The 12126-nt window shown below is 41.7% G+C and overlaps 1 protein-coding gene and 1 pseudogene across 2 annotated transcripts in view; one reads left to right on the top strand and one right to left on the bottom strand.

Moving 5' to 3' along the window:
• RESF1 (retroelement silencing factor 1) overlaps nt 1-5766 on the top strand; it is a 40664-nt gene extending 34898 nt beyond the window's left edge. For both annotated transcript variants that reach the window (XM_053556397.1, XM_053556398.1), the window contains 2 exons: nt 526-609; nt 5043-5766. In XM_053556397.1, the coding sequence (XP_053412372.1) occupies nt 526-609; nt 5043-5203 (245 nt within the window). In that variant the 3' untranslated portion in view covers nt 5204-5766. The remainder of the gene's footprint in view (nt 1-525; nt 610-5042) is intronic.
• Nucleotides 5767-6619: 853 nt separating this feature from the next.
• LOC128562120 (dnaJ homolog subfamily B member 6-like) lies at nt 6620-7518 on the bottom strand (annotated as a pseudogene).
• Between the last annotated feature and the right edge of the window lie 4608 nt (nt 7519-12126).

The following is a 12126-nucleotide window of genomic DNA, read 5'->3' as shown; positions in this document are numbered from 1 at the left end:
CACAACGCCCAGCTATTTTTTGGTTGCAGTTCAGCCGGGGCCGGGTTTGAACCCGCCACCCTCGGTATATGGGGCCGGCGCCTTACCGACTGAGCCACAGGCGCCGCCCAATACATCCTTTTTACAAAGTTCATTTTGTAAAAAATGTTGATTTCAGTAGGTCCTTTTATTTGGACCCATAGGATATAAGGAGTGGGTATAATGGGAACATTTGGAAGTGGACAGGGGAATATAAGTGACTTTATGTCTTGGGTGTGCTCAGATCAGGTGTGTTGGCGTTCAGCTCAGGTAAGGGGGAGTGTGATTACCTAGTGAACAAGAACTTAAGGACGTCTTATTTTTCAATTGTGAGATAATCAAGCACTTCAAATAGAAGTCATTCTTCAGATTATTTTCTTAGAGTTATGTTACATGCAGATATATGTGGTGTCTTCTAAAATCTATTTTCGACTTATATGACTTTATTATAGCGCTAACAGAGATAAATAGCAGTATCTAGACATCTGAAAGTAAATATTTAAATAGTTTCAGGAATAAAAAGTACAAAAGAAGACTGGTTAAAACGTGCAACTGTGAAGAAAAGGATGCAGGAGGACACTCAAGAAATAGGTAAAATCATCGTCTAAGTTTTCATTTTACGTACGATATGTCTGGTGTATTTAAGATGGATTGTGATTGCAGTACTGCTAATGTCAATCTGACTTGATGTAGGTTCTCTTTTCATTCATTTGATGTTTCTGAGTGATAGGACATTCTCTTATTTTCTCTGTCATGCCATGCTGTGGACCGGGAAGCTGATATTTATTCCTTTTTGTTTGTTTGTTTGTTTGTTTGAACCAGAGAGATTTATTCTTTTTAACAAGAAAATAATCCTTATCCCAGTGAGTTAGATAATGGTTTGCATATTTTTCCTGTATAGGACCAGATAGAAAACATTTCAAGTTTCCTGTGTCATAATGCTCACTGTCACCTGCAGTCACATAAAGTTCACTGTAAGGTTGAAAGAGTGATCGTAGTTGAATTTTCGGCTGGCAAGTGAGTGATTTTTTTTTTTTTTTTTTTTTTTTCTTTTTTTGAGACTGAGTCTTTGTTGCCCTTGGTAGAGTACCAGGCAGGTCATCATAGCTCACAGCAACCTCAAACTCTTGGACTTAAACAATTGTCTTGCCTCAGCTTCCCAAGTAACTGGGACTACAAGTGCCCACCACAGCACCTATTTTTTAGAAATGGGGTCTTGCTCTTGCTCAGGCTGGTCTCAAACCCGTGAGCTCAGGCAATCTCCCCACCTCAGCCTCCCAAGTGCTGGGATTACAGGTATGAGCCACTGTGCCCAGTCCCTGGGAAGGGACACTAACTAGAAAAACTAGAGCTTTCAGTATCCCATTTAATTAGTGGAATAAGGCTCAGTGCCCATACCAAAGTGGTTGCGGTGCCAGCCATATACACTGAGCTGTGTATGTACCTGGGCCGTGTTAGAGCCCGGCCCAGGCTAGCTAAAAACAACAATGAAAACTGCAACAAAAAATGGCCGGGTGTTGTGGTGGGCGCCTGTGGTCCCAACTACTTGGGAGGCTGAGGCAAGAGAATTGCATAAGCCCAGGAGTTTGGGGTTGCTGTGAGCTGTGATGCCACGGCACTCTACCAAGGGTGACATAGTGAGACTGTCTCAAAAAATAAATAAATAAAATTTTAAAAAATAATAATGATTAGTGGAATGAAAGTACTTAATAAAAAACAGGAGACTTGACAAAGTGTGAAGAGAGTGTAAGACATAATTCATAAGCAGACATGTAGAAATTGAGTCACATGAAACATGTATATAGGATGAAACTAAGTTGAATCAAAGGAAAAAGAAATGCACCCTTCATCACAGCAGAAAAACAACCTATAGGGAGGGAATGAAAAGAGCCAGGAGAGATTTGTGAGTCAAAGAAATACCCCTCAGGTTGGAATACAGAAAGCCAAAAATGAGAAAGATGGAAAAGGGCCCAGAGATCCAGGCCAGAAAGGTCAATCCTTGGAAACAGTTGAGACATAAACATTATCTCGAAGAGAAGGTGAAAGGCATGTTTGGAATCCGAGGCTGAAAATACTCCACAGACAGAAACACAGATTGACCAAAGCGGCTCAGAGATAAGCATGAGCCCAGTGACAAGCATAAAGATAGCAAGCAGGACGAGCCACACGCGGTCAGCATGGACCTGAAACACTCAAAATAGTGAGGGGAAAATACAAGCCAGAAGCTGGGTGCAGTGGCTCACACCTCTAAGTCTAGCACTTTGGGAGGCTGGAGTGGGTGAATTGCTTGAGCTGAGGAGTTCAAGACCAGCCTGAGCAAGAGTGAGACCCTATCTCTACTAAAAATTAGCCGGGCCACGTGACTGGTGCCTGCAGTCTCAGCTACTTAGGGCAAACCAGAGCACAAATACAGTAAGATCTGAAGCAAGGTAAGACTAACCAGGAAAAAGTCATAGAGCTTTCAAAATATGATGAGACACAGGTGAAACTTAAAGAGAATGAAAGAAAGTCAGATGAGTGCTGCATGGGCATTCAAAGGCCTGTAGAACCAGCTGTGGAGAACAGAGCCCTGAGAAGGAGTGAAACAGACCTTAGGAGAAGAGTCAACCAACTGTCAAGGGAGACTAAAACTGGTGTCAGGAATTCCCAAGCAGCTACAAAGAAACACTTAAGTGGTATCTAAATTTCGTAACAAAGGTTGGAGTGTTTATGGAACAAGTAAAATCATCAGTAAAGAGATGAAGTAACAAGAATCCCTTGGAAAGCAACTTAGAGACCCACTTTGAGTGTGAGCATTAGTAGAAGAATTTGAGACAGATATAAAGAATTCAGAAGACAATACTTGACTCACTCAGGCAGGAAGAGGTAAAAGAAGACCATTACCCAGAAAGAGGTGGCCACGTTAGGAACCCAAGGGGCAGATGGTCCTTCACTGTACAGCAATGCAAAAGTGACAGCATATTCTGTAGAAGCCATGCAACCTTTCTGTGGCACTTTCAATACAGTGTTTGGTAAATTACATGAGATACTCAGCACTTTGTTATGCGATAGGTTTTGTCTTGGGTGATTTTACTCAACTGTGCGCTGTGAGCACTCTGGGCTACAGCAGTGTTCAATAAGTTAGGCATATTCAGTGTATTTTAAACTTGGGTATCTTCAGATTCTGAAGGATTTGTCAGGACCCCGTTGTAAATCAAGGATTATATTCTGAATAGGGGAAGTAGGCTCTTAAGCTTGAGGTCTGTCTAGAAACTGCACAGAAAAGGGAAAGCTAGGTCCATCAAAAAAGATCCTGAGGCTAATGTAGCACTAACATGGTCTAAAGAAAGAGAAAGGTGTCCATATTTCACACTTGTCTGCTGCACGACAAGGCCAGCATGTTAAAACTGCCCTTAGCATTCACTGTTCGCTGGCTGAAGGGGTGAAACAGACCTTAGGAGAAGAGTCAGCCAGCTGTAAACTGAGCTCTTAGCATTGCTAGTATAGATAGCTGTTAAAAGGTCATATTCGTGTTAAAATATGCAGGTGAGGCCGGACACTCTGGCTCACACTTGTAATCCCAGCACATTGGAAGGCTGAGGTGGGTGGATTGCTTGAGCACAGGGGTTTGAGACCAGTCTGAGCAAGAGCAAAACCCCATCTCTAACTAAAAATAGAAAAACTAGCTAGGTGTTGTGGCACCACATGCCTATAGATAGTGCCAGCTACTCAGAAGGCTGAGGCAAGAGAATGGGTCAAGCCCAGGAGTTTGAGGTTGCTGTCAACCAAGATGACACAGCACTCTACCCCCAGGGCAGCAGAGTGAGACTATGTCTAAAAAAAAAATAAGTAAAAATAAAATGTGCAGATGATAGGTTTAATTCAGCCAAGGGTAAAGACAGCAGAACAGCCCTGGGCAGTGATGATGGGGATGGGAGTAGAAAAGAGCCTCCGAAGAAAAGGCGAGACAGAGTGTGTATAACCTATTTTTATGGGTAAAGAACTGTGCTTTGCAAAACCTTTGCTTAACTATGTACCCTACTTTTTTTCTTTCCTTTCTTTTTTTTTGTAGAGACAGGAGTCTCACTTTATCACCCTCAGCAGAGTGCTAGGGCGTCACAGCTCACAGCAACCTCCAATTCCTGGGCTTAGGCGCCCGCCACAACACACAACTATTTTTTTGTTGCGATTTGGCCAGGGCTGGGTTTGAACCTGCTACCCTCCATGTATGGGGCCAGCACCCTACCCACTGAGCCACAGGTGCCGCCCTGCCCTAATTTTTTCTTTTTGAGGCCGTGTCTCACTATGTTGGACAGGCTGGAGCACAGTGACCTCAAACTTCTGGGTTAATAATCCTCTGCCTCAGCCTCTGAAGTAGCTGGGACTATAGGTGTTACCATGTCTGACTACTACTTTTTCTAACTTTTTGTAGTGATGGGGTCTTACTTCTTGGTCCCTTTTCTTTCTTTTTTTTTTTTGAGACAGTCTTACCATGTCGCCATTGGTAGAGTACTGTGGAGTCACAGCAACTTCAAACTCTTGGGCGTAAGCGATTCTCTTGCCTCAGCTTCCCAAGTAGCTGGGACAATAGACGTCTCCACAACCCCCGGCTATTTTTTCGTTCTGGTTGTCGTTGTTGTTTAGCAGACCCCAGCCAGGTTCAAACCCACCAGCCTCAGTGTATGTGGCCGGCACCCTAACCACTGAGCTACGGGCGCCAAGCCTAATTTTCTTGTTTTTAGTAGAGACAGGGTCTTGTTTGTTCTTGCTCAGGCAGGGATTTTGCTCTTGTTCAGGCTGGTATCAAACTCCTAGCCACAAGTGATCTTCCCATCTTAGCCTCCCATGCTAGGTTCTAGACGTGAGCCACCTTGTCCAGCCATTACCCCAATTTTTTATCCCAAAGACAAGTGCACATTTTCCTTCTCAATTTTTATTGATTATCTATTAGTCACACCCAATATTAAGAGTGACAAATAATTACTTCTCAGCCTTTTGGCTAAGATCAAGTGAAGATTGAGAAATAAAATTTTTGTTTCCCTTAGATAAGGATGTTAATTCAAGACTGTCCAAGAGAAGCTTCAGTGCAGATGGATTTGAGATGCTGCAAAACCCAGTCAAGGATTCAAAAGCCTTATTTCAAACCTACAAACAGATGCACCTGGAGAAGAAAAGCAGAAGCCTCGGGAGCAGTCCTGTCAAGTAATTACAAAACGTGGTCCGTAATTGCCACTGAGAAATTTGTCATTCTCTGTTCAGAAGATCTTCTTGGAAATACTCAGAATTGCCATACTAGAGATTTCTCAGTTGGAGAGTTTGGTTCCCACTTACATTATGTATTTCACTGAAATTGCTTGATTAAAATGGTTGAGAACTCTGTCAGTCAGCAGACATAAGAAATAGATCGTATTTGTCAGGGAGACCACAAGGTGTTTGAACTTACACATTGAGTCAAGTTTATCATTACTTTAAGAGGAATACTTACACTGACTTAATTTTGAAATGCTATCTATCTTGAGGGAGGATTGTTCCTTAGCTAGGGACTTGTTTATTTACCTGGGACTGTAAATGTACTTTTGTTTCAAAGCTATATTAGCAAAACTTATTTTTCAAATGCCCACTGTAAATATCAAATTATATTAAGTATTTTATACCTAATCGTAAACAGTTTTTCAGAACTCTTGTTTTATACTTGTAAAAGTGAAGGCACAATTTGGATAATGTATTAACATTACTTTTCGTATTTGAAATAAACATTTATTTTTTACATAACTACTTGGACATTCTTGTGGCTTGATTTCTTTTTGGTTTTCTGTCCTTACAATAGGACGTGTTTTTGGAAAGGTCATTATAAGTTGAAATATCACAGCTTGTTAGGTGTCATAGTAGATACTTTTAGATTACATTCATATGAGGGCACTATGTTTTACTAGGTTAGGAAATTGTAAGAAAGGCAAGATAAAACAGCTATTAGTTTAGTTTATTACTGCTAGAAAAGTTTGGTTACTTTTATAAAATCTGTTTTTTTTTTTTTTTAGAATGCACCAAAGACATTCACTTTTTTTTTTTTTTTAAAGCAAATGACAAAGACCCAGTATACCAGCTTTACTTTTTAAACCTAAGCTTAACATTACATATATAAACAACTGTCAAAACTTACTAAGATGGGTGGTGCCTGTGGCTCGAAGGGGTAGGGTGCTGGCCCCATATACTGGAGGTGGCAGGTTCAGGCCCAGCCCCAGCCAAAAACTGCAAAAAAAAAAAAAAAAAAACTTACTAAGATGCCAGCGTTCATGCACAGCTAGAAAACATCCTTATAGTAAACCAGAAATGTTTTACCATTAATGTGTTAATATCTTTCACTACTAAATACTGAAAAAAACCGAAATTATTTCTGTAGAAGGTTTATCCTGCGGTGCTAACTTCACAGCAGGCTGATGCTACTGTGTCTCACGTTTCAGACACAATGGAAAAGCAGGTCCATGCTGGTGTTAGTGCACACTCTATTCTACTACTACTGAGAAGTCGGGGCTCACCTGGAGTACGTTTAATAAAAAAGCAAAGTGCATACAGAAATTACAACCATTTTAAAGACAAATAAATGGTCCTACTATGTGGTCCCAACAATAAACTCAAAAGTCTATGACAAATATGGCTCTGATGAGCTGTTTATAAATACTCAGATTAGGTACAGTGATACATACTGAAAGTCGAGTTCGTTTGAAATCTTCAAAAAAAGTTCCTGTTAATCCTCAAATGGTGCTTGTTACAGTTAACATTTCTGTTAAATGCGTGCGTTGAGTCACTTATTATCCAAGCGCAGCTGCTCCTTACCATTTATTGTCAGGGACTTGAGCTGCCCGTCTTCCTCAACTTCCACTCTTTCTTGACCATTCTCCACGATTCTCTTTGTAGTGATCTTTCTGCCATTAACTATTTTTGTAGAAGTTGATATAGACTTGAAGTTGCCCATCCCACTACCACCAAATGATGTGGAAGAGAATAAAGTGAGACCCCCGTGATCTAGCAACCCGAATGAAGAAAATCCTGCAGGAAATCCTGTATTAAAAGAAGAAAATCCACTTCCAAAAGGTGGAAATCCACTGAAGCCAGACAAAAACGACCCTGTTCCTCGGTTTCTCCTTCCTCGGAGACCCCAATAAAGTCCTCAAATGGGTCTTCAAAGAAGTCAAATCTAAAGGGGTCCCTTCCACCAAAAAATTCCCTGAAGACATCCTCGGGCTTACGGAATGTGAAGCCATAATCAAATGGATCGTCAAAATGACTTCCACCTCCATCATTTAACCCTTCTTTGCCACATTCGTCTTAGATGTCCTGTTTTTAAGGATCTGACAACACCTCATATGCCTCAGCTACTTGTTTGAATTTTCTCTCTGCTGCTTCTTTATTCTCAGGGTTTTTATCTGGGTGCCACTTTAGTGCCAGTTTTCGGTACGCCTTTTTAATATCCTCGGCTGAAGCATGTCTCTGCACGCCTAGAACATCATAGTAATCCACCATGTTTTAAATAATTGTTGGAGCAGGTCCGAGGACGCGGATGACGGATGGCAGGAGGGAGGGAGGGGGCGGCAGCCCGGGCCTCCTGGCAGCTCCAGCACGGCTGCGCTGGTGGTGGCGGATGGTCCTCGTGCTTCCCTTTCTCTCCTTTCTCCAACCACTTTTATAAAATCTTCATATTCTATGTATCATTACATTCAAAGTGCAAGGTAGACCAATAGATTTTAATAAAACAATGCAATTCCTTGTGGTTTCAGCTTTCATAGTGCACCCAACCATTAGCAAACAGTTATGTGTTGCTTATAGACAGGGAGTGAATAGCACCCCTAGGTGCATCCCCAATCTGAAAGTCCAAAATAGGCCATATTCTGAAACGCTTGGAGCACTGACACAGCCCTCTTGGATGAAAGAGCCCAAGACAGACTGCTGGTTTTACCAAGGGATAATAGTTATTTGAGGTTCTTTTCAAGAAAATATTTTACTTTGAATCTTGGGTCTTTGGATTGGGAATGCTCGGTTGGTAAGTATAAATGCAGATACTACAAAATCGGGAAAAACCTGAAACATTTCTGGTCCTGAGCAGTTCCAGTAAGATAACTGATCTGGGTATAGCCTTCTACACACAGGCTATGTGGTCTATGCTCCTCGGCCACAACCCTGTACACTCTATTACTACACTGAATAGGAAATTGAGACAGTGCTATTTGTGTATCTGAACCTAGACAAGGGACTATAAAAACACAGTCTAAATGACAAAGGTGCACCCGTGTAGGGCACTTACTGCGAAGGGAGCTTGTAGGACTGGAAGTTGCTCTGGATGAGTCGGTGAATTGCTTTGGGCAATGAATGGGAAGGCCCCTGACATTACTATATATTACTATAGACTTTATAAATACTGTAAATTTAGGGTACACTAAATTAACTAAATTTCATCAATAATAAGCTTAGCTCAAGTTTACTTTCTAAACTTCTAACTTTTTTCTTTTTGTTCCCTGGAAAAGAGTGCAGGCAATACCATAATCATAGCTTACTGCAACCTCTTACCTGCTGGGCTTAAGCAAGCCTGCTTTAGCAGGGGTTCTCAACCTTCCTAATGCCGCGACCCTTTAATATAGTTCCTCATGTTGTGGTGACCCCCAACCATAAAATTATTTTCGTTGCTACTTCATGAAGTAGGGTCGCGGCATTAGGAAGGTTGAGAACCACTGTGCTTTTAGCCTCCTGGGTAGAGTAGCTGAGACTATAGGCAACACCACGTCCTGCTAATTGTTCTGTATTTTGTAGAGATGGGTTCAGGCTGGTCTTGAACTTTGAATTGTGACCTCAATCAATCCTGCCACAGTCTCCCATAGTGCTGGGATCACAGGCTTGAAGCACTGCACTTGGTCAACTTTTTTTTTTGAGTAACACTAGCTTAAAACACACATTGTACAGATACACAAAGCTTTGTTTTTGAGATGGGGTGTCAGTGTCAACCCGGCCTGGAGTACAGTGGCTTGATCATACCTCACTCTAACCTTGAATTGTGCTCAAGGGATCCTCTAGCTTCAGCCTCCAGAGTAGTTAGGATTTACAGGTGTACACCACTGCGCCTAGCTAATTTTTTAAATTTTTGTGGAGACGATGTCATGCTTTGTTGCCCAAGCTGGCCTCAAACTCCCCATCTCAAGCGATCCTTCACCACCCAGGGAGCTGGGATTATAGGTGTAAACCACTGCTTGTAGCCAAAAACAGTTTTCTTTATATTTTTATCCTATAAGCTTTTTTCCATTGAAAAAAATTGGTTTTTTACTTTTTAAGTTTCCTTTATTAAAAGTGAAGACACAGCTTGGTGTCTGTAGCTGCTTAGGGCACCAGCCACATACACCGAGGCTGGCAGGTTCAAGCCCAGCCTGGGCCTGCTAAACGATAATGACAACTACAACAAAAAAAATAGCCGGGGGTTGTGGCAGGCACCTGTAGTCCCACCTACTTGGGAGGCTGAAGCAAGAGATTTGCTTAAGCCCAAGTGTTTGAGGTTGCTGTGAGCTGTGACACTATGACACTCCAGTGAGGGTGATGTAATAAGACTATGTCTCAAAAAATAAAAATGAAGACACAAACCTAGGCTTACATAGGGTCAGGATCATCAAGTATCATTGTCTTCCACCTCCACATCTTGTCCCACTGGAAAGTCTTCTGTACCAGTAAGACGTGGAGCTGTCATTTATAACAGTGCCTGCATCTGGAATACCTTCTGATAAATAAAGTGTGGTATAGTATAGTAAATACATACACCGTAATAGTTGTTTGTCATTACCAAGCAGTATGTACTGTACAAAATTGTATGTGCTATACATTTATACCACTGGCAGTGCAGCAGGCTTAGTTACACCACCATCACCATAATCAGGTTATTATTAAGTATGAAATGTCCAAGTTCCTTTGATAGTTGACATCTCTGACATTTCACTTAGATGCTTTTTTTATTGTGAAGGAACATCCTCATTCTTTGGAATGTATGTTTTGCCTTGTAATTATCTTTGAAAAAATTTTTTTTTTTGTAGAGACAGAGTCTCACTTTATGGCCCTCGGTAGAGTGCCATGGCCTCACACAGCTCACAGCAACCTCCAGCTCCTGGGCTTAAGCGATTCTCTTGCCTCAGCCTCCCGAGTAGCTGGGACTACAGGTGCCCACCACAACGCCCGGCTATTTTTTGGTTGCAGTTTGGCCAGGGCTGGGTTTGAACCCGCCACCCTCGGCATATGGGGCCGGCGCCCTAATCACTGAGCCACAGGCGCCGCCCATCTTTGAAATTTTTTTAAGAGCTGTTTTTGTGAAACCATGGAAAACATGCATGTTAATTTAAAAGTTCCATTGTAGAACCCATGGAGAACAGTTCAAAATATCAATGAAGTGTTTGGGGTGGATGTGGCTAATGAATGTATAGTATGTCCATGGTTTGAGAAGTTCCATGCCGGTGATGTTAATCTTAACATGAGCCAAGTGGGTGACCTGAGACCAACGTGGATAATGATGAGCCAAAAGCTGTAGTGGAAGTGAATCCATCTCAACCTATACGATTAGCAAAGTTTGGCATTACTATTCCAAGAATATTGGATCATTTGAAACAAATGGACAAGGTAAAAAAGCTGAGTAGATGGGTTCCGCGTGAATTAAAGGAGTGTTGGAAGAGACATCCTCTCAAATCTTCCCTTTGCTGTCATGACATAAAGGGAAACTATTTCTGCACTGTATTGTTATGATGAAAAAATGGGATGATTTTTTACATTCGCAAGGGTTAGGTTCAATTATTGGATAAAGAAATGCTGAAATACAGTACGAAACTGAATACTCATCAGAAAAGCTAATGGTGTCTGTCTGGTGGTCCAACACTGGTTTCATTTCAGTGGAAATGAAACCTGGTCAGTCAGCTACAGCAGATGTTACTCCAACCAAGTAGAGGAAATGATAAAGGATGATTGTGATTAAGCAGCCAAGATTGGTCAATAGAAACAGGCCAATCCTCCTCTTCCAACACAGTGACAACTTGTCACACAAACAATGCTGCACAAACTAATAGAAGCTGGACTTGAAAACTCACCAGACCTTGCACCAACTGACTACCACTTCTCCAGGTTTTAGACCACTTCTTGCAAGGAAAAGTATTCAGTTCTCAAAAACTGGGAAAAGAAGTTTTTCTGAATTTCATTGCCACACATTCTCTAGGTGTTTTTTTGCTGCTGGCATAAATAAGCTACTGTTAAGGTGCTGGGACACCAGTTAGCCATGTAAGGAAGACTGAAACTGGACCCACACCTCTCAACCACTCACCACTTACAAAAATTAACTCTCACTGGATAAAATATTTAAATTTAAGACACAAAACAATAAAAATCCTAGAAGACAATGTAGGAAAAACTTTTTTTTTTTTTTTTGCCGGGGCTAGGTTTGAACCCGCCACCTCCAGCGTATGGGACCGGTGCCCTACTCCTTGAGCCACAGGTGCCGCCCTGTAGGAAAAACTCTTGATGCTATTGGCCTGGGAGAAGAATTTATGAAGAAAATTGACCCCGTTGGCAGTTGCACCAAAAATAAATGAGAAATAAGCTAAAAAGCTTCTGCATGGGGTGGCGCCTGTGGCCCAAGGAGTAGGGTGCCAGCCCCATATACCGGAGGTGGGGGGTTCAAACCCGGCCCCAGCCAAAAACTGCAAAAAAAATAAGCTGCTGCATAGCCAAGGGTACAAAAACTAAAGCAGCCAGCCTTCAGAATGGGAGAAGATATTTGTATGCTATGAATCTGACAAAGGGCTGATAACTAGAATCCACATAGAACTCAATCTAAACAGAAAAAAGCAAACAATCCCATTTATAAGTGTGCAAGAGATTTGAACAGAAATTCCTCTGAAGAAATCAAACAAATTCATTATCCCTAATCATCAGAGAAATGCAAATGAGAATGCACTTGCAACCCTATTGAGAGTAGCCCATATCACAAAATCCCTAAGCTGCGGATGCTGCCATGGATGTGGAGAAAACTTTTACACTACTGGTGGGATTTCGAAGTAATATAACCTCTATGGAAAGAAATGTGGAGACTCCACAAAGAACAAAAAGTAGACCTTTCAT

The sequence above is a fragment of the Nycticebus coucang genome, chromosome 12 (genome assembly GCF_027406575.1).
Source record: "Nycticebus coucang isolate mNycCou1 chromosome 12, mNycCou1.pri, whole genome shotgun sequence".
Taxonomy (NCBI): Eukaryota; Metazoa; Chordata; class Mammalia; order Primates; family Lorisidae; genus Nycticebus; species Nycticebus coucang.
The sequence above is the reverse complement of the archived record's forward strand: the minus strand, read 5'-3'. Positions and strand labels throughout refer to the sequence as shown.